This window comes from Mustelus asterias, chromosome 2 (assembly GCF_964213995.1).
Source record: "Mustelus asterias chromosome 2, sMusAst1.hap1.1, whole genome shotgun sequence".
Classification (NCBI taxonomy): Eukaryota; Metazoa; Chordata; class Chondrichthyes; order Carcharhiniformes; family Triakidae; genus Mustelus; species Mustelus asterias.
The window spans coordinates 95,155,485-95,180,640 of record NC_135802.1 but is presented as its reverse complement, the minus strand read 5'-3'; the positions used below and the strand labels follow the sequence as shown (position 1 = coordinate 95,180,640).

General features: G+C 42.2%; 1 protein-coding gene across 7 annotated transcripts in view; it reads left to right on the top strand.

Annotated features, from left to right (window-relative positions):
• The window catches only part of hycc1 (hyccin PI4KA lipid kinase complex subunit 1), a 98,345-nt gene that overhangs the window by 64,931 nt on the left and 8,258 nt on the right, over positions 1 to 25,156 (top strand). For all 7 annotated transcript variants that reach the window (XM_078238653.1, XM_078238615.1, XM_078238672.1 and 4 more), the window contains 3 exons: positions 734 to 850; positions 2,149 to 2,236; positions 19,294 to 19,453. In XM_078238653.1, coding sequence (XP_078094779.1) covers positions 734 to 850; positions 2,149 to 2,236; positions 19,294 to 19,453 — 365 coding nt within the window. The remainder of the gene's footprint in view (positions 1 to 733; positions 851 to 2,148; positions 2,237 to 19,293; positions 19,454 to 25,156) is intronic.

Sequence of the window (25,156 nt, the reverse complement as noted above, 5' to 3'; positions counted from 1 at the left end):
TCGGTGTACCCGAATAGGCGCCAAAGTGTGGCGATTAGTGATTTTCACAGTAACGTCATTGCAGTGTTAATGTAAACCTATTTGTGACACGAATAAACAAACTTAAACTATTTTGCATTCAGCTCACAACTGTACGCTATTGAGCTTTTGAGGACATTTGCAGTGAGGATGATGCACTTTGTCTAACATGCTCAAGAGTACTTAATTACTATACTGCTATTTTCAACTTCAGAGCTTTCATTTGTATATTTTTAAAACTCTGTTGTGCTGCAATGGCATCATAATTTGATAATTAGCCTAAACCCAGGGTGGCAATGTCGTTAATGTGTGACAGCGGTGACATTGAAGGATCCACTGAATTCGCACAAAGGCAAGAAAATTGTGTTGCGAGTCAGGGATGAAATCTGAATTACTGTGCATTGCTGAATTGAAACTACACTTTTTTCAGACTAACATCAAAGATTTAAGTCAGTGAAGTGTTTTTTTTTCTTGCAGATTCAGTGAATTATTTGGAGTACATCTATTCATTTTTATCATAAGCACTTTTAATGACCAAACTGTAAGGATTGGCTTGTTGATTACTCTGCCCATGTGCCTGTGACCATTTGCATTTCATGTTTACTTGCCTAGCATTTCACACATGGGAGTGTAGGGAAGGAAGATGGGAGATTTTTTAAAAATCAAGTACATTTTTGAATTTCTGGCACTGCGTACTACTTTTTTTCATTTACAGAATATGTATTAGTGGATATCCAAGGAAGTTGCAGAAGAAATACAAAGATGTTGATAGTCGAATACCTGTCTCTGCTGAGTTTATGGTGCACATGCTAACAGCTGTTTATTATGCTATGTAAGTATAAATATTACATTTAATCTTTTGAGTTGCTTAATAGGCTGTTTTAAGAGTCATAAATATGCTGGATTGAACAGTTGACTAGTTAAGATCATAAGGTTGAGAAATAGGAACAGGACCAGGCCATTCAGTCCCTCAAGTCTACTCCGTCATTCAATAAGATCATGGATGATGTAATTGTGGCCCTAACTCAACTTTGTTACCTGTCCCCATAACCCTCGACTCCCTTGTCGATCAAAAATCTTTCTAACTTGACCTTGGACGTATTCAAGAACCCATCCTCCGCTCCTCTCTCTGGAAAAGAATTTCGAGTCCAGTCACCACCTGAGAAGAAAAACTTCTTTCATCTCTGTCTTAAATGGGGGGCCACTTATTTTTAAGCTGTACCCCTTGCTAGACTTTCCAAGGAGAAACATCCTCCCAGTATCCACCCAATTAAGTCTCCTCTGTTCCAATGAAGTCACCTCTCACTCTGCTAAAGACTTAATATGGGTGTAACCTGGTCAGTCCTTTGTCAGTAGAAAAGTCTTTCATCCCAGAAATCACTTGAGTGAATTTTCTCTGAACTGTTTCCAGTGCAATTATATTCCTCCAGTAGAGATCAAAATTATATACAGTCATAATGTCATAACAGCACAGTGGAATGCAGGTTGGCCCATTTGAGTCTGTCAGCTCACTGTAGAGCAATCCAATAATTTCCATACACCCCCTCTCCATCCCTATAATCCTGCAAGTTTATTCCCCCAGCGACAATCCAACTTCCTTTTAAATAATTGTCTGTGTCTGCTTCTGCCATGTAAGCAGTGTGTACCTGGTCATTACAACTGACTATGTTAAAATGTTCCTTGCTTGCTGGGATCTGTGGGAAAATCCTGGAGTGTTGGCAACTATCTTGATGAGGTGGAATCTGATTTCAAACCAATAAATATTTTGCTTTGATCTGAATTACTTGTGAATGATATATGGAGGAGAATTATTAAAAACTATTAAATGACAAATTGTAACTTTTGCATCTGTGGCCTCACTTGATGTGTATGAAAAACCCACAACCAACTTCAACACCATTCCAGAGATGGATTACTATGTTTGCACACCATATTAGTTATTTCTTTGGCAGTCTTTTTAAAATGTCGTCTTCACTGCAAATGAACCCATGTTCATGTCAGCCTTTAAATAAGCTTCAATACTTCCTCACTATTGCAGATTAATATCAGATGCTGCAACGTAGTTAAGCAGAATAACTGCTTTGACAGTGCATACAATTTTGACATGAGCTTTATTTCATGTTTCCGCAGGTATAATGGAGAATGGGATTTGGCTTGCAAAGCATTGGATGATGTATTATATAGAGCTCAGTTGGAGATGTTTCCAGAACCTTTATTGGTGGGTCCCATTCAACTTAAATGGATGTCATGTACAGAACTGTAAAAGGAAGAAGTTTTGGGGGAGATAAAGTGCATTTGTTATTACTGTTGGCACGTAATGAATTCTCTGAAGTCTTATAGACACTTCTTTCCAATTTTCTTTGCAAAGAGTCTTGTTAATGAGTCACTTTAGGCACAAGATGTGATAGTAGGTTTCTCCTGTGAATATTTTGTTTCATTGAGAGCCATACAGACCTGAAACATAACTCTGTTTCTCTCTCCACAGATGCTGCTAGTCCCGCTGAGTTTATCCAGCATTTTCCGTTTTTAAATCTGTTATTGACAGTGATTAAGGAAGGAATGTGGGCCAGGACCTAATGACAAACCATGTTCTATGAATCATGCCATGGCATCTGTAACATTCTTCTGCTCACCTCATGTAAATTTACCATGGTTTAATGAGTCATTGCTCTCCTGAAGGATTGTGGTTGGGAGGTGAGAACAGAGCATACTTGACATCTGAAGAGAGGTTTGGGAAAAATAATCTCGTAACATCAGTTAAATTTTACAAGTTAACTTATTGAACCACTACTTCGGGTTATGCACTCTGGATAGAGCAGTTTTTAAAAGATATTATTGCATAAGCTCTTAACTTCTGTTACTCCCTTTAAGTCATTCAGAAGCGCAGCACAGTCCCACTGATTTGAACTTTTCTACTGGGGAAGGGGGGGTCTTAGGACTTTCATCACATTGGGCATTTATCTTAATTGGCTGTGTCTTAGATGAATTAAAGTGCACCTATTTATAAAGCTACACCTGAAGAGTGCTTTTAATCAGCATCTGAAAATTGATATTCTGCTCTTATTTTGATAACCTATCTTTTGAGTTAACCCAGAATGCCCACTTTTGTGTTCTCCTGCATTTAACTGGCACTGAATCAAGATCCTATTTACTTTTTTTGGAGGTGCAGATCTAGATCTCTTTAGGCTTATTATCATTCCTAAAATGGAAGTGTTTTCATAATAGAAATGGACTGCCAGGTTTTTGACAGCATTAATAAAAACAGATGATTTTACATACTAATATAGAATTTGACTACATGAACAAAATTAACAAATTCCAAGTTCTTTGAAGGCATTTTAAGCAGGTTATCTCAATTAAAATGACAAAAAAAAATCATTGTGTCCTTGCCTGTTAGTATCACCAGCAGTAACGTCTAAGTTCTTGCCTTAAAATGAATCACTGCTGCAAAATATAGAATAACAAATGACTTTTCAATACAGTGCATAAGAGCATGAGTAGGAGGAATCCCTAAGGCCACTTGAGCCTATTCTGCCATTGAATAAGTTTGATTTGTTTTATTATTGTCACATGAATTGGGATACAGTGAAAAGTATTGTTTCTTGCATGCTATACAGACAAAAGCATACCATTTTTATAAAGTACATAGGGGCAAAGCAAAGGAGAGGGTGTAGAATATAGTATTGTAAGTTGCAGATAGGGTGAAGAGAAAGATGAACTTAATGTATAATGGTTCCATTCAATAATCTGATGGCGATAGGGAAGAAGTTGTTCTCGAGTTGGATGGTACATGTTCTCAGACTTCTCTATCTTTTTCCTGATGGAAGAAGGTTGAAGGGAGTATGTCCAAGGTGCATGAGGTCCTTGATTATGCTGGCTGCTTTTCTGAGGCAGCAGGAAGTGTAGACAGAGTCAATGGATGAGAGACTCATTTGTGTGATGGACTGGGCTTCATTCACAACTCTTTGTAGTTTCTTGCGGTCTTGACAAAGTAGGAGCCATACCAAACTATGATACGACCAGAAAGGATGCTTTCTCTGGTGCATCTGTAAAAGTTGGTGAGAGTCATAGCAGACATGTCGAATTTCCTTAGCCTCCTGAGGAAGTGGAGGTGTTGGTGGGCTTTCTTAACTATAGTGTTGGCAGGTTGTTGGTGATCTGGACAGCTCTTGACCATCTCCACTTCATTGCCATTGATGTATACAGAGGCATATCCTCCATTACGCTTCATGTATTTGATGACTGCCTTTAACTCCACTTTTCAACCTATTCCTCATTTTTAAAAACCTCATAGCCTTGATAATACTCAGTGATTCAGCCTCCACACCTTTAAGGTAGTGAATTCTTTAATTTAACACTTTTTGAGAGAGGAAATTCCTCCTTGTTCCCAGCTTAAATGAAAGACTCCCTCATTTTAAACCCTGCCACCCAATCCTAGATTCCTCATAAGAAACAATCACTAAGCATTTAGCCTGTTGAATCCCCTTAGAACCTTGTATGTTTCAAATAAGATTGTCCCTTGCTCTTTTAAATTCCCATGAGCATAGGTCCAATCTGCTCAACCTTTCTGCAAAAACACCATCATTATCCTGGGAATTAGGCTAGTGAACCTTTGCTGAACTAAGTATTTCTTTCCTTAAGTATGGAGACTAAAACTGTATACCATGCTCTAGGCGCATTCTTGTCAGTGCCTTTGTAGTAGCAAGACTTTACTTTTATTCTCAATTCCGCCTTGCAAGTTGGATGGTCTCACATTTTCCACATTGTTTCATCTACAAATGTATCCCACTCTTTAATCTATAGTCCCTTGCAGACTCCTCTTTGGGCTGAATTTTCAAAGGGCCTGGGAACCTCCTGCCCAGATGATTTCAGAGGCAGGATCCTATGCCTGAAATGTATTGCTGGTATGACACTTTTCAAATGTAAGGAGGCAATCTCTACCTTGTTAACAGTGCCAAGGCTTCTAGAAGGCAAAGCTGCCTGCCTGGCACCAGCAGCAAAGACAAATGGCAACCATGTTGGGAGCTGCCACTGCCTTGCTGAGGAGAGCAAGCAGCTTAGGAAAGGGCCAGGGGGATAAAGACAGCACAAAGCTGCCGTGGATACTGAGTGTTGAAGTACAGCCCTTGACCCAGTTTTAGTTGATCTATCAAATTTCTCAGAACCCCACAAGCTGTGCAAGACAATGCACCAGACTTTTCGGCTTTGTCTGGATAAAAGATTGGAAATCCCTTTCTGATCTGGAGAGGCACCTGAACAATCTCCATAATAGGCTGCTTCTCGGTGAACTAGTTTCCCATTCCTTCCCCTGTTAAAGGCCCTTTGAAAATCTCAGTATCATGGAAGCAGTGGGATCCGGTGGTGGCCTTCAGGAGCACAATTTTCAAATAGTGTCCACTAGCAATTAAATCCAGTCCATTGTGTCCCCTTTGCTTTCTTGCCCATCTTCATATTGTTGCTAATTTTTTTGACAATACTCCTTTCATTTAAGTCATTAATATACATTATTAAAAAACAAGGTCTCAGTATTGATCCCACTCTTTGCAATTTACCAACCTGAAAATCATCCATTTATCCTGTTTTCTGTTAACTCGACAATCATCATGTGTTATCCCAAACCATAGCTCTTGTGTGGTAAGCCTTTATGTGGCACCTTTATCGAATGCATTTTGGAAATCTAAATAAATTACATCTACTGGTTCCCCTTTATGTACCCTGCTCATTATATCCTCAAAAAACTCTAAATTTGTTAACATTTATTTACCTTTCATAAATACATGTTGACTGTGTCCCTCCTTGAATGTGATCATTGCATTTTCAGATTTTTGGGTTCTGTCTGAACCTATCATCCATGATATCTGAAACCATAGAGTGCAGGCCATCATGTCTAGGACACTTGTTGGCCTATAGTCCCATAGGTTTTCATAGTACAATTTCTCTAGTGACTGTGGTTGTTTTAAGTTGCTCCCTTTTTTCCTTTTGTCCCTTGATGTTCTACTTTTATTGGGATGCTTTTGGCGTCTTTTACCATGAAGATGAATACAAAATAGCTGTTCAAAGTATCTGGCATTCTCTTATTTCATGTTATTAATTCCCTCAGTCTCTCCTATATTTACTCCTGCTGCTTTCTTCCTTTTATCTACACTTTCAGAAGTTTTTACTGCCTTTGCTATTATTGCTGGTTTGCTCTCAATTTTTTTGCCTCCCTATTTTTCTCTCTCCCTTTTGCTGGTTTCACAATCTTCTGGCCTGTCAATAATCCTTACAATTTGGTAAGCTTTTTTTGTTCTGTTTGCTACCATCCTTAACTTAGCCATGGGTGGTATATCCTTCTTGTAGACTCTTACTCAACTGAATATATCTTTAACAATTACAAATTATCTCCTAAAATGTCTACCACTGCTTATCTATCTATCATATCTTTAATATATTTTCTGAGCCAACTCAGTCTTCATACCCTTTTTAGTTGAGCTTCATTGTTCTAAGAAGCTGTCCTGCTGTAATGTTTAGGGTTTCGAAGTAATAAGCAAAGAAAACTCTAAGCTCTGAATTCTTAACTTTTAACAATAGGGTTCTCAGTTGTGCTTAACCTATATGGTGTAAATAAGTAGTATTTATGACGCCAGTAAAATTTATTAAGTGAGATTTTACATGTACTTAAGAAGCAGTGAATCTCGAGGAATTCTTAGAATCATGGAATCCTTACAGTGCAGAAGGAAGCCATTCAACCCATTGAGTCCCACCCCACACCCTATCCCCATAACCCTGTGCATTTACTATGGTTAATCCACCTAACCTGCACATCTTTGGACTGTGGGAGGAAACCAGAGCACCTGGAGGAAACACACGCAGAACGTGCAAATTCCACAGTCCCCCAAGGCTGGAATTGAACATGCGGCTTGGTGCTGTAAGGTAGCAGTACTAACTGCACAGCTGCTGTGTGTCACTCCTTGGCCTTTGAAATGTTGAGCTCTCATTATTCTCCCTTCGGATGCAAAGCATGTTATCTCATCTCCGTAACTGGAGCCATCTGGACTAAAAACAAACCTTCATTCCTTTTTCCTGGGTCCCTCGAGTTTAGATTCCATCACAAACACATGCACGTTTCCTTCCAGATACAAAAGTCCTAAATGAAATCACGTTTTCTTGTCAACATAAAAACCCCACAGACATCAAGAAATAAAGGTCCCCTCTGCTACAGATCAATTAAAACAATACATAGTTTGTTTAATCCTAAATTCACAATGTTTTTAGCCATTCCTTCAAGCTGATATAAAAACAATCTACTTGTGGCTATCAAGATGCATACCGCTACTTCAGCTCCAGCGCCAAGGAGCTCGATCATAAAACAAATCCATTTTGTTTCTTCACAAGCGACTTGCTCTCCTGCAAAGCATTCTAACTAAGTTAAATCCTGAACTATTAAATTTAAACTGTGGTAAATGCTACTTATTTACACCATATAGGTTAAGCACAACCGAGAACCCTATTGTTAGAAGTTAAGAATTCAGAGCTTAGAGTTTTCTTTGCTTATTACTTTGAAACCCTAAAATTAAATCCATAGACATTAGATTCTAAAAATTAGAACCATCAAAATCTTACACATCGTGCACTTTGAACTCGTCCTTATGACTGCCTTTGCTATTTTAATTTCTCCAATCCATATGAAGATTCATGTTGACTGTGATTGGCATCCCTACAGTGCAGGAGGAGGGCATTCAGCCCATCGATCCTGCACCAACTTTCTGAAAGAGCATCTTACCTAGGCCCAGCTCCCCACTCTGTCCCTGTAACCTTGTGCCTTTTGCCATGGCTAATACACCTAACCTACACACCTTTGGACACTAAGGGGCAATTTAGCATAGCCAATCCACCTAACCTGCACAGCTTTTGACTGGGTAGGAAACTGCAGCACCTGGAGGAAACCCATGCAGACACCAGGAGAACGTGCAAACTCTACACAGTCACCCAAGACTGGAATTGAATCCAGGTGCTGTGAGGCAGCGATGCTAACCACTGTGCCACCATGTCTCAGTGCCTTCCTTACAACACGAAATAATGGAGGCTTGTACGTTCTGTCTTGCAGCGTAGTGTCTGTTACAGGGTGTATACACTCCCACCATTGGTTTCTTTCCCATGTTATTTCTCATCTCCACCAAAATTGATTCTATATCTTCATCTCCAAATCCAAGATCATCAGTGGGATTTTACGGCCTCACTCCTCCCGAAACCATAAAATCCCAGCTGAGGTCAATGGACCTTCCCATGTTCTGCCCCTCGCCTGCTCCGATTCCCATGGCGGGCAGGCCAGTAAAATTCCAGCCCATGTTGCCATAATGTATTAATCTCATCCTCATTAACAATGCTACCTTACCTCCTTTTCCTTTCTTCCTATCCTTTCAAAATGTCATGTACCCTTGAATATTCAGTTTCCTTATAACCAGTCTCTGTGGGTTGTCCTAGCATTTCCATTTATTTGTATTTGTGCCATTAGTTAATCTATCTCGTTATACCTTTTTGGTGCATTCAGATAATGAGCCACTAATTCCATCTCCAGTTTGACTTTATTTGCTGGTGCACTCTTATGTTTGTACATTCTGTCTGTCCCCTGTTGCACTCTGGTTATCACCTACCTGACACTGACCTTGCAACTTTCTAAATTTTCCCTTAATTAAGCTTGTTTTTCTCTCTTCCCATCCATCTCCAAGAGTTTGTCTACGAATCTATCTACAGCGTCAGATATTCGATTCACCTGGGTGTTGGTCTAAGCACAGTTCTAGTGAACCCCATCCCTCCTTTCCAAGTTCTGGTGCCAGTGCCCCGCGAATTGAAGCCTGTTTCTCCCACACCAATCTTTCAGCCATGTTTTAACTCCCTGACCTTGTTGACCCTATGCTAATTTGCTTATGACTCAGGAAATAATCCAGAGTTTATTGCCCTTAGTGGTTTTGCATGCAACTGACATATCCTCTTCATTAAAGATGGCTGCTAGTATGTATTGTTATTTACCATGTTCTTCCGCAACCAAAGTCTTTGTATTTCACAAGGGAAGAGATGGCCGGTTCCACTCCACAGTGGAAATTACATGTTCTGTATTTTCCTGCCTAACTTGGTTTAACATGAAAGCAGAATCGGTTTTGTAATTTTAACAACTAGTGTTACACTGCTTCGAACCAGTTAATACTCTGTGGTTTTCAGTGCTATTAGAGACCTCCCACGGGTATTCTGCATCTGGAGGAAAATTCATTGCTGCTGTAGGGGAAAAGCAGCTGGTTTGTGCCTTGAACTGAAGTGCCTGAGGCTGGTTCCTGACATTTCAAACATTCTTTAGTTAAGGTTTTAATACTTGTAATCCAGCAAAGGAGCACCCTTCCTTTTGATTCTGATGGAAGGAGACTCATAATTTTTGCAATCATATCCAAATAATTTATGATGTAGGTTCAGCTGAAAGAGACTTGGCAGAGAATGCAGCAACGAGGAATTTATAGGGCTGTTCCAAAGCTGGGAGATGTTCAGTGAACTGTCCAAAGCTGCCAATATAACAGAAAGCACACATTCCTTACAGCAATGTTAGTGAACGTGTTTCTCAGTTCCATTGAGCCCTCTCTCTTTGATGCACAATTTACAACCAACAGACTTTTATAACATTCTTTATACCCACTTTAAGTATTACTTTATATTCCTTTACTTATTTGGAAAATGGCCGAAGATTGGCAAGTTATATCAAGAAAATCTACACTACACTGGACTGATACCCCCTCTCTAAAGATAACACAAGGGAAAAGTTACCTTGGGCAAAGATGGAACAAGTGCACAGAATAACAGAAAAGACATTCCCGCAATATAAAGCTGTAAGTAGAAAGGGGGACTGAGATAAGAACTGGCATTTTAGTAGGGTCTTTAACATGGTAAATGTCCCAAAAAGCATTATCAAATAGAATTTGATAGTCACAAGATACATTAGGATAGCAAATGGGTAAATTCTAAATACTATCTTAAATGAGGAGAGGTGGTGATGTTTGTGTAATATATTGGTCTGGCACATAAACCTGGCAAACGCTCGCACAGTGATTTAAGAGTGGTATCGTATTCTCCAGTGTCAGTGTAGTGTTAAATAGCGTTACGTGTAGAAGCAACCATTGAGACGGCTCCTAGCTTGGACCTGCGTACATAGTCTCACATTGTTCAAAAGTGGAAACTGTGAATATTTTGAGATCCACTAAACTACACTGAACTTGCAAACATGGTGCCAGTAAATGGAACAACTCAAAATTTTGCACAGACTACAGAAGAAAATTCAAATTCTAGAAAAAAATCAAAGTAGTATTCTGACCTGAAGAAAATCTCAAGAAACAAAGGTGCAGAAGGAAATCACCAGTGAACAGCTCCAAGGATAGATTTGGAAGCTGAAGGCAGAAATTAAATTTCTCTCATCCAGCAGCAGAGTCCATTGAATCCCATGGAAGTCCAGCTTCAATACCCAGCGTGTGCCGAATCAGCACACTTAGTGAGAGTGAACAAAGAATGTAAAATTCCTCTATAACAAGTCCTGAGGAGAGAATTAAAAACTGAAGTAATCAGAAATGTTGTTTAGATCATAATTTAGGAAGTCCAATTTTGAAGTGGCACCTGAAAACCAATGCCAAACGAAGAAGAAAATAAAAATCAGTTGTGACTGAGCAGACAGCAATAAAAACCTAGCAGAAGCCAAAACACACAATCCCAAGACAGCACACCAAGAGGACAGCCAACCATACTGCTTGGGTGAATTAAAGATCCTGACTGTTGTTTTGGAATGAGGACATCTCAGTTAATGGCCAATTCGAACTTTAAATTTGACACTAGAGCAAATGTTATGATTTTGTTGGACAAAAGTGTGATAGCTCTACAAGCAACAGACGCACTAACCTAATGTATGGAGGAATCTGACTTCCAGGCATAGGCATTTTCTAGAACTATTAAGGTATGGCGGCAAATAACTCTTGGAGCAAATGTATGTCATCCGTGACTGGTCTTTTTCTCTCTCGAGCAGAGATGCTTATGTGCCCCTGAATCTCCTGATAACTGCAAAAGACCAAGACGACCACTATTATAAATTATGCCAAACTGTGAATTCCTGAGAGCTTCAACAAAGGTTCTCTCAACTGGTCTGTCACTGTAGGCAAACTTCAGCTCTGAATTGTCGTCTTTCTTTGCAGAGCAGGTTGGTCCAATTTCATTAGTGTCACAAGCCCCTCATTGCTTAGACTGGTCAACCACTCAGCTGGTTATCATGACATCTGAAGTAGAAGACAGCCAAGAGATGAACCAGCGATGAGATGAGCCTCAACCTCCTGGCTCTGATGCCAGTTGGAAAGAAACCCAAAGACCACTGAGCACAGCTGCAATCCCCAGCCAGCATTACATTGCCACAAAGTGAATAGCAGCCATCCATTAACACCAGCACATCCCACAGCCAAGCATGAGTTTACCATCAAGTCACACCCACAACAGGACGCGTTATCTTCCATCACAGTATGCATCATGGCGAGCTGCGGGAATGAAAAAAAAACTCTGAGCCCAGAGTTTGTTTGTCCCGTAAAGAGCTGGATAAACCAACTGACATCTATCATTACAATTGGGGAATCGAGTGGTTCAATGTCAAAGAATGAAAGAGTGGATGAAAAACCACCCAGATTCCCAAATCGTCTCCAATTCAACAAAGTTTACCTACAGTGACAGACCTTACCATTTCTGACAGTAGTGAGAACAAGATATGAAAGTGTTATAAGGCCTCCAGATTGCCTGAATCAATGAACTCAGACTTGAGGGTGAGATGGGACAGTGGTAATGAAGTAATACATGTGGCAAACTGGGATAATGTGCATACATTGGATAAAGACTTGTGGGAAGTGTAGTAAAGGTCTGGCAAATAAAGGATTAAGATGCAACTGAGTACAGTACCACCCACGCAATGAAGTAAGAACACATAACCACCTAAAGGTCAGTGTCATGTTGGACAGAGCCATGTGTAGAAACGAGCATGGAGAGGGCTCCTGGCCTGGACCTGTACTGTACCTATGTATGTAATTTCTAGCAGTTGATAAACACTTACTGTTGAGGTAACTAAGACCACTAATGCCTTACAATCTACAGAACTGTGTCCAACAGCTTACAGTCGTTTGAGGAGGGAATACCAATGCTTGGGCCATTGGCATCTCTTGACCTAGTCACCAATGGTGAAGTGATTAAATTGTATGTGCAAAAAGGCCAGAATTGGAGCAGTGCAGAGATTTCAGTGGGTCATGGCTAGTGGAGTTTGGAAATTGGTACATTTGTAGTCATGGATTTTAAAATGGGGCATTGGCAGCTTGGAAGCCAGCATAGCTCATTAAGTAGAGTGGTGGTGGATGAATGCGACTTTTTTTTTGTGGGATGTGGCATCACTGGCAAGGCCTGTATTTATTGTCCACCCTCAATAGTCCTTGAATTGAATGGCTTACAAGGGCCATTAAGCATCAACTACATTGCTGGGGATCTGGAGTCGGGTAGATCAGATGAGTTAAGGATGACCATTTCCTCTCCTAAAGGTGACTAGTGAACCAGATGGGTATTTGCAACAATCTATGATAGTTTCTGAAATAAAAACAAAATGCTGGTTAAACTCAGCAGATCTGGCAGCATCTGCGGAGAGAGAAACACAGTTAACATTTTGAGTCCATATGACCCTTCTACAGAACTGAAAAGGGATAGAAATGTGATGAATTATTTACTTGCAAGGAGGTGTGAGGCACAATAAAAAGTCAATGATGGGTCGGAGCTAAGGCGAGATTGACAAAGATGTCATGGACATGAGACAAAAGGGGCTGTTAACGGTGCCATTAGGGACTTGAGTGTTAATAGTGGTAGAGGTAGGATAGCAGAATGTGTTTAATAAGAGAGCAGAGGTCAGTGTTCAGTAGGAGCAAAACTGAACAAGGGACGGGGAGGGGGTGGGGTTGTGTTGGGACAAGCCAGAGGAACTGAATAATAGAGAACAAAAGAGGGGAATCAAGATGGAGGGAAATTTCAGTCTAAAGTAGTTGAGTTCAGAAGGCTGCAACGTGCATAATTCTAAGATGAGGTGTTCTTCCAGTTTGCGTTGAGCATCACTGGAGTATTGCAGCAAGCCAGGGACAGACATAAAAACAAGATGCTGAGTTGAAATAGGAAGAGAATGGAAGGTTGAGGTCATGCTTACTGACTGGAAAAACTAAACGCAGACTAGCTACTGTTTTGCTCAAAGTAGAGGAGATCACATTGGGAGCAGTGAATACAGGAGAGCAAATTGGAAGAGCTGCAAGTGCAATGCCTCAGCACCTAAAAGGAGTGTTTGGGGCCTTGGATAGTGAGGATGGCGGAGATAAAAGGGCAGGAGTTGCGCCTTCTGCAACTGTATGGGGAGGGGATAAAGTATTGGTGGTGATGGAGGAGTTGTCGAGGGAGAGAGAGTGGTCCCTGTGGAATGTTGGGGGGGCGAAGATGTGTTTGGTGGTGGCATCATGCTGGAGTTGGCAGAAATGGCAAAGGATGATCCTTCGAATGTGGAGGCTGTGGGGTGAAAAGTGAGAACAAGAGGAACCCTATCCTTGTTCTGGGAGGGGAAGGGGATGGTGGAAATAGTGCGGGAGATGGGTTGGACATGGCTGAGTGCCCTGTCAACCACAGTTGGGGGAGGGGGTCGAGGAACCTTGGTTTTGGAAGAAAGCAGACATGTCCAAAGCACAGTTTTTGAAGGTGGCACCATTGGAGCAGGTACAGCAGATAGTTTGATGGGATGATAGTTTTATGGTCACTAATGTTGACTAGTTTTATATTCCACATTTACAAATTGAATTTAAATTCAGCCAGCAGCAATAGTGGGATTTGAAACCATGTCCTGAATGCATTAGCCTCAGCCTCTTGATGACTAGTACAGTGACATCACCATTACACCACTCTCTTCTTTTGATTTGGAAGAAGGTGTAACTGGTGTAATCAGCAAGTTTGCGGATGACACGAAGATGGCTGGACTTGCGGATAGCGAAGAGCATTGTCGGGCAATACAGCAGGATATAGATAGGCTGGAAAATTGGGCGGAGAGGTGGCAGATGGAGTTTAATCCGGATAAATGCGAAGTGATGCATTTTGGGAGAAATAATGTAGGGAGGAGTTATACAATAAATGGCAGAGTCATCAGGAGTATAGAAACACAGAGGGACCTAGGTGTGCAAGTCCACAAATCCTTGAAGGTGGCAACACAGGTGGAGAAGGTGGTGAAGAAGGCATATGGTATGCTTGCCTTTATAGGACGGGATATAGAGTATAAAAGCTGGAGTCTGATGATGCAGCTGTATAGAACGCTGGTTAGGCCACATTTGGAGTACTGCGTCCAGTTCTGGTCACCGCACTACCAGAAGGACGTGGAGGCATTGGAGAGAGTGCAGAGAAGGTTTACCAGGATGTTGCCTGGTATGGAGGGTCTTAGCTATGAGGAGAGACTGGGTAGACTGGGGTTGTTCTCCTTGGAAAGACGGAGAATGAGGGGAGATCTAATAGAGGTATACAAGATTATGAAGGGTATAGATAGGGTGAACAGTGGGAAGCTTTTTCCCAGGTCGGAGGTGACGATCACGCGGGGTCACGGGCTCAAGGTGAGAGGGGCGAAGTATAACTCAGACATCAGAGGGACGTTTTTTACACAGAGGGTGGTGGGGGCCTGGAATGCGCTGCCAAGTAGGGTGGTGGAGGCAGGCACGCTGACATCGTTTAAGACTTACCTGGATAGTCACATGAGCAGCCTGGGAATGGAGGGATACAAACGATTGGTCTAGTTGGACCAAGGAGCGGCACAGGCTTGGAGGGCCGAAGGGCCTGTTTCCTGTGCTGTACTGTTCTTTGTTCTCTCTTCCCCCCTACCCTCCCCCCTGAAGTTGTGGGAAATATGGGTATGGAATTCCTTGAATGTTATCACTGCAAATCCAAGAAGGGAAGTTGGGGATGAGGTGCGAGTTTGCAAAGATAGAGAGGTGAAGGGTAGATTTTTTGAGGGGGTCATGGTGGCAGATTTGAATGGGAGGGGCAGGGGCAGTTCCTGAGGGGAGAGAACCATCCATATCTGCTGACTTGGGGCCAGTGTAAGGGAGGTTGAGTTGTCAGCAGTTTGGGAATGGGATTATGGGAGCAAGAGATGCATCTGTTGGAGGGTATGAGGAGAGAATGGAGTGAAACTGGAGAAAGATGTTAGGGTAGAGGGGAAGCTTAGGAATAATTTGGCCCCTTGTACTTGTAGAAGAGATGGAAGTGGCAATTGAACATATGGTTTAAATTTCTGAGACAAAAGTCCATCAGCTCCTCACACTTGTTTAGAGGTGTGAGCAGAGGAGGCACAAGCAGGGATTAAGACCATTTGTAGTGAAGAAATGCTGGAGGCTATCTTAGCTTTATAGGATCTTCCTTGAATGCAGAGCAGTTTGGCAGAGGGCAGCAGGACCTTGCCCGGATCGACTACACCCCAGATAGCTGAGGAAATTGTGGAGGCACTGCTGATGATCTTTCAGGAATCACTGGAGGCAGGGAGTGTCCCAGAGGACTGGAAAGTAGCTAATGTAAAACCACTGTTTAAGAAGTGGGGGAGGTAGCAGAGGAGACATTATAGGCCGGTTAGCCCGACCTCAGTCATTGGCAAGATTTTAGACCATTATTAAAGATGAGATCGCAGAGTACATGGAAGTGCATGATAAAGTAGGACTGAGTCAGCACAGCTTTGTCAAGGGGAGGTCATGTCTGACAAATCTGTTAGAGTTCTTTGAGGAGGTAACAAGGAAGTTAGATAAAGGAGAACCAGTGGACGTGCTCGGCACAACATCGTGGGCCAAAGGGCCTGTACTGTGCTGTACTGTTCTATTTACTTAGATTTTCAGAAGGCCTTTGACAAGGTGCCACGGAGGAGACTGTTAAATAAATTAAGAGCCCATGGTGTTACGGGTAAGATCCTGGCATGGATAGAGGATTGGCTGACTGGCAGAAGGCAGAGAGTGGGGATAAAAGGGTCTTTTTTGGGATGGCAGCCGGTGATTGGTAGTGTGCCTTGGGTCAGTGCTGGGACTGCAACATTTCACAATATACATTAACGATTTGGAAGAAGGATCTGAAGGCACTGTTGCTAAGTTTGCAGATGATAAGATATATAGAGGGACAGGTAGTATTGAGGAAGCAGGGGGCTGTAGAAGGACTTGGTCAGGTTAGGAGAGTGGGCAAAGAAGTGGCAGATGGAATGCAATGTGGAGAAGTGTGAGGTTATGCACTTTGGAAGGAGGAATGGAGGCATAGACTATTTTTTGAATGGGGAACTGCTTAGGAAATCAGAAACACAAAGGGACTTGGGAGTCCTTCAAGATTCTCAAGATTAACATGTAGGTTCAGTCGGCAGTCAGAATGGCAAATGCAATGTTGGCATTCATGTCGAGAGGGCTAGAATACAAGAGCAGGGATGTACTTCTGAGGCTGTATAAGGTACTTCTGAGGCTGGTCAGACCCCATTTGGAGTATTGTGAGGAGTTTTGGGCTCCATATCCAAGGAAGGATGTGCTGGCCTTAGAAAGGGTTCAGAGGAGGTTCACAAGATTCCTGGAATGAAGAGCTTGTCGTATGAGGAACGGTTGAGGACTCTGGGTCTGTACTCGGAGTTTAGAAGGATGAGGGGGGATCTTATTGAAACTTGCAGGATACTGCAAGGCCTGGATAGAGTGGACGTGGAGAGGATGTTTCCATTAGTAGGAAAAACTGGAACCAGAGGGCACAACCTCAGGCTAAAGGGACGATTCTTTAAAACGAAGATGAGGAATTTCTGCAGCCAGAGAGTAGTGAACCTGTGGAACTCTTTGCCGCAGAAGGCTGTGGAGGCCAGGTCATTGAGTGCCTTTAAGACAGATAGGTTCTTGATTGATAGGGGGATCAGGAGTTATGGGGAAAAGGCAGGAGAATTGGGATGAGAAAAATATCAGCCATGACTGAATGTCGGAGCAGACTCGATGGGCCGAGTGGCATAATTCTGCTCCTATGTCTTATGCTCGATAGACCTTACAAACAATGCTTTCAAAAGTGAGGAATGTACTTGCATTTGCCTTCTTGAGACTAGCGAATGTCCTTCTAAAATACAGCTAGGTACAAGGGATTTTGATAATTGCATTGACTTTATTACATTTCCTCTGGCTTACCAGTGCTGACAGGGGATGGCTGAACTGTCAGATAGCTTCCCAGAGATCCTGGACTGTGGCGCATTGGACTGGGGACCAGAAAATTCATTAAGTCAGAATCAAAGCAGCTGGCACCAGTTGGAGGTTGATGAATATTAAACTCATGGTGAAATTCCTGCAGCAAGACCTTTTTTAAGAGTTTTTTGTTTAATGTCATGGTGGCACAGTGGTTAACACTGCTGTCTCACAGCACCAGAGACCCGGGATCAATTCCCTGCTTGGGTCATTGTCTGTGCGGGGTTTGTATGTTCTCCATGTCTGCGTGGGTTTCCTCTGGGTGCTCTGGTTTCCTCTCGGTCCAAAAGACATGCTGTTTAGGTGCATTGGCCATGCTAAATTCTCCCTCAGCGTATCCGAACAGGTGCCAGAGTGCAGCAACTAGAATTTTCTCACTAACTTCATTGCAGTGTTAATGTGACACTAATAAAATAAACTTTGAGTTGGTGCAGCGATGGGCCAAATGGTCTCCTTCTGCACTGTAGGGATTCTATGAAAAGTATTATCCAGATGTTTCTGCTAGCCATTTGATTAGCTTGTTCACCTTTCTGCCTCAAATATCATTTCCACTCTGGCTATGTACATTGCTTTAAAGATTCTGCATAGGTAGATTTTCTGGCCTCCAGTCAAATGTGCCATATTCCAGGATTTCTGGGTAAGTTTTACCTGAGTTTGTGTACTATTCATATTAGATTGTGGGAAAGGTATCTGAAAATTCAGCCAGCACCCGCTCTGCACAAGTGAGTCTGCATGTTGGGCAGACACAACCCTAGATTTTCCATAAATGGTAAAATCAGGCTACTACTTAATATTGCACTGCATGCTATAATGTTGTAAGAAGTCTCAACACCAGGTTAAAGTCCAACAGGTTTATTTGGTAGCACAAGACACCAGCTTTTGGAGCGCTGCCACTTCATCAGGTGAGTGGGAGTTCTGTTCACAAACAGGGCATATAAAGACACAAACTCAATTTACAAAATAATGGTTGGAATGCGAGTCTTTCAGGTAATCAAGCCTTAATGGTACAGACAATGCGAGTGGAGAGAGCATTAAGCACAGGTTAAAGAGATGTGTATTGTCTCCAGCCGGGACAGTTAGTGAGATTTTGCAAGTCGTGGGGGGGTTACAGATAGTGTGACATGAACCCACGAACCTGGTTGAGGCTGTCCTCGTGTGCGGAACTTGGCTATCAGTCTCTGCTCAACGACTCTGCGCTGTTGTGTGTCGTGAAGGCCGCCTTGGAGAACGCTTACCTGAAGATCAGAGGCTGAATGCCCGTGACTGCTGAAATGTTCCCCGACAGAAAGAGAACACTCTTGCCTGGTGATTGTTGAGCAGTGTTCATTCATCTGCTGTCGTAGCGTCTGCATAGTCTCCCCAATGTACCATGCCTCGGGACATCCTTTCCTGCAGATGTTCCCATCATAAAATAGTACATCCTTCAGTTCACCATGAGCCTTGCTATAGGATATTTCCTGGTTTTAAGAAAATATATATAAATATTCAAAAGGAACGGCTGGCCATGTTTCCATTTATTAAAAAAAATCAATTTTCCCTTTCCCATCTTTGAAAGACACAACATTTTTGTAAGGATATTGTCACCCTGTGCTAAGTGATCATTGTCCATATATGTGAGACTTGATGGTGAATGCAGGCTGGCTGCTAGATTGTGTGGGGCATTACAACAATGTCTCAATGTTCAAACATAGACAATTGTTTTCAGCAATCTGAGTGCTTAAAATCAATATGAAATTTCTTTACTGCAATACCCAAACTTAAAATTGTTCTCTACTCAAGTCCAGACAATTCATCTCTTTCTATATAGTCCTAATTCTGTCACCACATTGAAAGAAACCATTTAGCAACAGTCTCAAGAAGCTCATTTACCTTTTGTAATCAGTCATGAAAACCAAAAAAGAAAGTTTGTTGATATATTGTCCAGCTCAAACATGTTTTTAAATAGCAAAAAATGCTGATTTAGCATCTTGCATCTCAATTTTTGATTGTGATCCTTTTTATGTAGGTTGGCAATGCAATCAAAAACATGTTACCTTTTGGTGCCCTAAAGCCATCTAAAGATGCTCCACGATCTATTCAGGTGGAGATAACTCCAACATCATCCAGAATATCAAGGAATGCAGTCACCAGTTTATCAATTCGAGGACATCGATGGAAGAGGAATGGTAAGAAAGAGATTGTTCAGAGTGGCTAAGGTTCTATACGTTGAATTTCTGTGAAATGAAGTTTCATTTTTCAAGCACAACTTCAAATAAACATTTAATATCTTGCCATGAACTAATTTCTCGTTGCAGGAAAGGATGTTTTCAATTGATTTCCAATAAAACGGAATAGTAAGGGGTATAAAATTAAAAGGCTAGTCAACCTGTGTTCCTCACAAAGTACATCCCAGACGTCTCTTGTTTTGAGACATTGACCTGGACCACGGAGCTGGTTATTAGAGTAATGTTTTAAAACATTGTGCAGAGGAAAGGAAGATGGACCTCGAATGTGAGAAAAATATGGGAATTATTTTCCCTAATTTAGATTACAAGTACAGAAATTGAAATCTAAAATGATGTATTAATCATGCATGTTCAGCTGTATTGCTGTTTTAAGATCAAATGTGTCCCCTTTTAGGCTGTGTTAAGGGTATAATAGCTGCAATGGCTTTAGTACAAAAATTAAAAAATCAAAGTTTCAGCGTTTATAATCCCAGCATGACAAAATTGAATTCAACAAATCTGGTCATTTGTGGGCTTGTACCAGATAATGAACCTAAAAGTTTTCTAAGTTTGAAAACCAACCAGTTCACTAGAGCCTCTGCGGTCAGGACCTGGAGTTATCAATGAGAACTCCAATCCCACATAGATTCATCATGGCCCAAGGGCAATAAATAGAGCCTTGCAGTGTCACCCATGAACCGCAAGCTCTGTACATGGAAATTGTAATGTTTCAATTTTTGTTTTCAGAAAGTTAGCCGTTCAATTCACTTGTGACCATCTAATACACAAACCTGCAATGCAAAATCAATACTTTTTAAAGAAAGTTCATTCTTCTGGGTGGAACAAACCTAATTGCTGATTGTTCAGTTTAATATTTCAAGTATACTGCAAGATATTGAACTCAATGAAACAAATTATATTTATGGTAACAAATTTAAATGTCTTGCAAGTTCTGGAGGCGATACCTCCACTCACTTGCAGCAACTTGGAGGAAGTGGGAAATTATTACTGGCGGATAAGCTGCTTCCATTGTTGGAGATTGTATGATGTATAGAGAAATAACTTTAGGCGGTGTGAGAGCCAAATGAAGGCAAAGTTTGGCAATATGAATTCTGACCTCCCCCAGCTAAGAGTTACCTACTGTACCATAATACTGGTTAATTTTAATGCTGTTTTTTGTATTTGATGCCATGATAAATGTACACTGATGTATAGAAATCGGAAGCCAGTTTAATTTAAGATTACAATAGTTTTGATTTGTTTCTCCTTCCTCATCCCACACATCTAATGCTTATTCTGTTTTCAGTGGTGAAAGTATATTACTTTCAAATTGCAAGGTGAAGCAGCATTGTTTCTCCTTCCAATAATTGTTTGAATATATCTGAAAGAAGTAAGAAGAATTGTGTAGTCAAATTGGGCAACAAGGGAAATTTGTCACTCGCGCGCATCTCCCTTAACCAATCCTCCATCCATGCTTAATATATTCCAATTCCATGAGTCCTTATCTTGCGCATTGGTTTTTCTGTGTGGTACCTTATGCCTTTTGGAAATTCAAGTATTCTGCATCTACTGGCACCCCATTATCTACCCAACTAGTTACATCTTCAAAAAAATTATTAATGTGTGGAACACAATATTCCTTTCATAAAACCACTTGGACTCATAATCTAATCATACAAAGTGTTTTGTTCAGGCTTCCTTAATAATGGTTTCCTGTGTTTTCCTGATGACTGCTGTTAGCTAACTGGTCTGTAGTTCCTTGTTTGTTTTTCTGATCCCACTTCCTGATTTTCCGACAGTTTGTTTCTCACTGCCATCCTTATTATCACCTTTTACTATCTGGGCTGCTCCTCCTCTTGTATCTGTCTGTCTTTTCCAGACCTTTGAATGTTATGTTCCAACCTTTGAAATCATGGGGTCGATTTCTCCCATCGCGACCCGCAAATTTTCTGGCGGGTCTGGTCGGGCAATGCACGTGTTGGCCATTTTGTGGGATTCACACATGCGTTCCTGACGCATGTGCGTCTCCCAGAGCCAGAGAACAGGTGCAGTCGGGACCGTGCTGGAAACCGGTGGGAAGAGAGGCAAGTGATTTTAATCTGTTAAAATGTATTTTGAATCTATTTTAAATGTCATTATTGGGCCTGGCACGGGATTTACCGGGCCCAATAGCATCCCTCACCCCTCCAGGAGTATTTTACTCCGGCACGGTTTAGAGTAGCCCCCCACGTTCGAGGAACTAGCAGGAGTGAAGGAGGGGCCATCGGGGTGGTGCCCTTTGGGCATGGGCACCCTGGCAGTGCCAGCCTGTGCCCCTGGCACTGTCCAAGGGGCAAAGTGCCCATGCCCAGGGGCACTTTGGCACTGCCCAGCAGGCATGGGTAGTGCCATGGGGGTGTGGCCTATTGTGGGCAGCACCTAGGGGACGATGGGTGGGGGGGAGGGGGTCCCGCTGCCACTCTGCATGGGGATCGGTCTGGGCTGGAGGGAGGCCAACGAGCAGGGCGAGCTGGGATGGGGGGGGGGATGCGGTCTCTTGGTGTCTCGGTGAGGGAGATGGGATTGCCACTGCTAGGGAGCGGGAGGCCTGGAGATTGGGGTGCTCCACGACGGGGGGGAGTCGGGGCTGGCCCGGGAAATGTCGTGGGGGCTGCAATTGGGCCGTGGTGGTGTCGGGAGGGACAGTATTGGGGGTCCCGGGCTGGCTAGTGATCAAGCTGGCCAGCAAAAGGGGAGACTGACCGATTGGGGCCACTGCGCATGCAAAGAGTTCCAGAGCTGTCAGCCTCTGCAAATAGGCTCCACCTCCCTGGGTTTTTAAATGATATTCACTATTGTGACCTCTGCATTGCACAGAGTGGGAAGATTCGGGTCTGAAGCTGCACTGAAAAAACAGTCGTGATCTCGACCAGTTTTCTTGCCAATTCAGCACTTTTGGGAGAATCGCTCCCCATGTTTCTATAATGGCAATTAGATCTAAACCATTTATCTCTATTTGCACCATTAATTTATCTACCTTTATCTAAACATATGAAGCAGTCATAATAAGAGTCCTCCATTTTTATATTCTGTTCTTTGAACATTTTTGCCGATGCACTTGCTGAAATCTTACTCCTGTTGTAAGATTCGATGCACCCACTGCTGCGGGTTTCCCTGAGGCAGAGTGTATTCAATGCGAAACCCCGTTGACAACAGTGGGATCATAAGATTCTGCTGCCAGCGAGCACTTGCTGCCTTTCACCGCTGTGTAACGGCGGCACAGTGGTCAGCACTGCTGCCTCACAGCGCCAGGGACCCAGGTTCAATTCTGGCCTTGGGTCACTGTCTGTGTAGAGTTTGCACTTTCTCCCCGTGTCTGTGTGGGTTTCCTCCGGGTGCTCCGGTTTCCTCCCACAGTCCAAAGATGTGTAGGTTGGGTTGATTGGCCATGCTAAATTGCCCTTTCGTGTCAGGAGAATTAGCAGGGTAAATGTGTGGGGTTACGGCGATAGGGTCTGGGTGGGATGTGGTCGATACAGACTCGATGGGCCGAATGGCCGCCTTCTGTACTGTAGGGGTTCTATGAAACACACTGCAGAGTGGGAGAAAAATCCCACTCTTACCTTTTAAAGTCTGTCCCTTTCAGTCCCACTCTGCTTGTCTTTACCAGAATCACTACCCTGCTCAGTTACTTCAAATCTTCTTTCAATTCCCAAAATTCACTGAACCCTATCCTCTCCCCTTGCCTTTCAGTTTAAAGCACTATCCACAGAACTGTTTATAGACACTGATCCCAGGTTGGATTGAGGGTTAAAAAGGCATTCGGTATCCTGGACTTTCAGTGAGGCAGAGTACAAAAGTAAGAAAAAAGAGGCTTTATGCATCTGTGGTTCAGCCTCGAACCGGGCCCTGCACTTTGGGAAGGCTTCAGAAAAGATTCATGAGAAAAATTTCTCATCCATTGGAGTACAGTTATGTAGATCGATTGCAGAAGCTGAGGTTTTCCTTTTGAGCAGTGAAGGTTGGGAGAAGATTTGATTGAAGTATTTAAAATCTTGAAGCTAGACAATCGAGAGAAACTAACAATTGACTGAAAGGTTGATAATCAGAGGACACCAATTTATGGCAATTGCGGGGGGGGAGGGAAGAGAGTCACTGATGACATAAAAATATTTCTTATACAGAGCAGGTGGCTAGAATTTGAAACGCACTACCTGAAATTCTGGTTAGAAGCAGATACAAATCCAAGCTTTCAAAAGTGCTTTGGATAAGCAGTGGAAAAGAGGGAGCTTTTACAGGCTTGTGGGGAAAGGATGGGGGAAAGAAGACTAGCTGTTTTCTTGCAAAGAGTAGGCACATACAAAACAGGCTAAATTGCTGCCTCTAATGCTGTAGTCACTTTATGATTCTGTAATACATTGCATTAGTCAGTAGACAACTATCAATGTTGTAAAAACCAATCTGGCTCCCCTATGTCTCTTGGGTAAGGAAATCACCATCCTTACTGAGCTAAATGTGACTTCAGGCACACAGCAATGTAGTTGTCTCTAACTGCTCTCTGCAATGACACATCAAGCCATTCAGTTCACTATCAGGGATGGAAAACAAAAGCTGACCTTGCTAGTGACACCCACATCTTGTGAAAAAATAAGAAAAACTAATGCTATTACCTTTGTTACTCTCTCTATTCTTTCCTGGACCTCTATTCTATTTTGCCTGCTTGCTGGATATAGTTTCCCAAGTAAAGAAAGTTGTCTGCAAACTCCTACATACTGCAGTTAGAGCATCCCACCTCCTCCAACGCCCCCCGCCCATTCATTTTTTAATTAAAAATGTAGTTTTCAACTTGTGCTTCAACTTATATTTGGCTCAGCAAAAAGTGCCTTGTATTGAAAGTTTTCTATTTGTACTAGGATGGATGAAATCTGCTTTTGCTTGGTCTTAATTTGAGAGTTTTCCTCTTTATCGCAAACACTGACTTAATCCAAATTATTTGCACTTGTCTTTTCAGTTATCACTTGGTTTAAAATAGGTGAATCAGATAAAAGGAGCTTTTGCTCCTCAAATGTGTGCAACATTATAGCCTGTCTTAGAACTTAAGATTAAATTGCCTGCACTTTAGAGCTGAAAATTAATTGGTTAAAGATTACAAGTAAACCTTGTTCCTTTGTATACTGAAGCATGATAGAAATTAGTCTTCAGTTCTGAGAACGCCTCCTAGGAGACATTAGCAAATCACAATTGATGAGCTTGGCACAGAGAACTGGGAGTTAAAGACATGACTTGATCAAAGGCCTTCTCGGCATGTAAAAATAGCTGCTACTGTATAAAACTATCATTTTATAATAAATGCAAGATTGCATGTGTATGATCTGAAGACAGATTAGAACCATAGAAAATTACAGCTCAGAAACGGGCCTTTTGGCCCTTCTTGTCTGTGCCGAACCATTTTTTGCCGAGTCCCACTGACCTGTACTTGGACCATATCCCTCCACACCCCTCTCATCCATGAACCCGTCCAAGTTTTTCTTAAATGTTAAAAGTGACCCCGCATTTACCTCTTTATCCGACAGCTCATTCCACACTCCCACCACTCTCTGTGTGAAGAAGCCCCCCCTAATATTCCCTTTAAACTTTTCTCCTTTCACCCTTAATCCATGCCCTCTGGTTTTTTTCTCCCCTAGC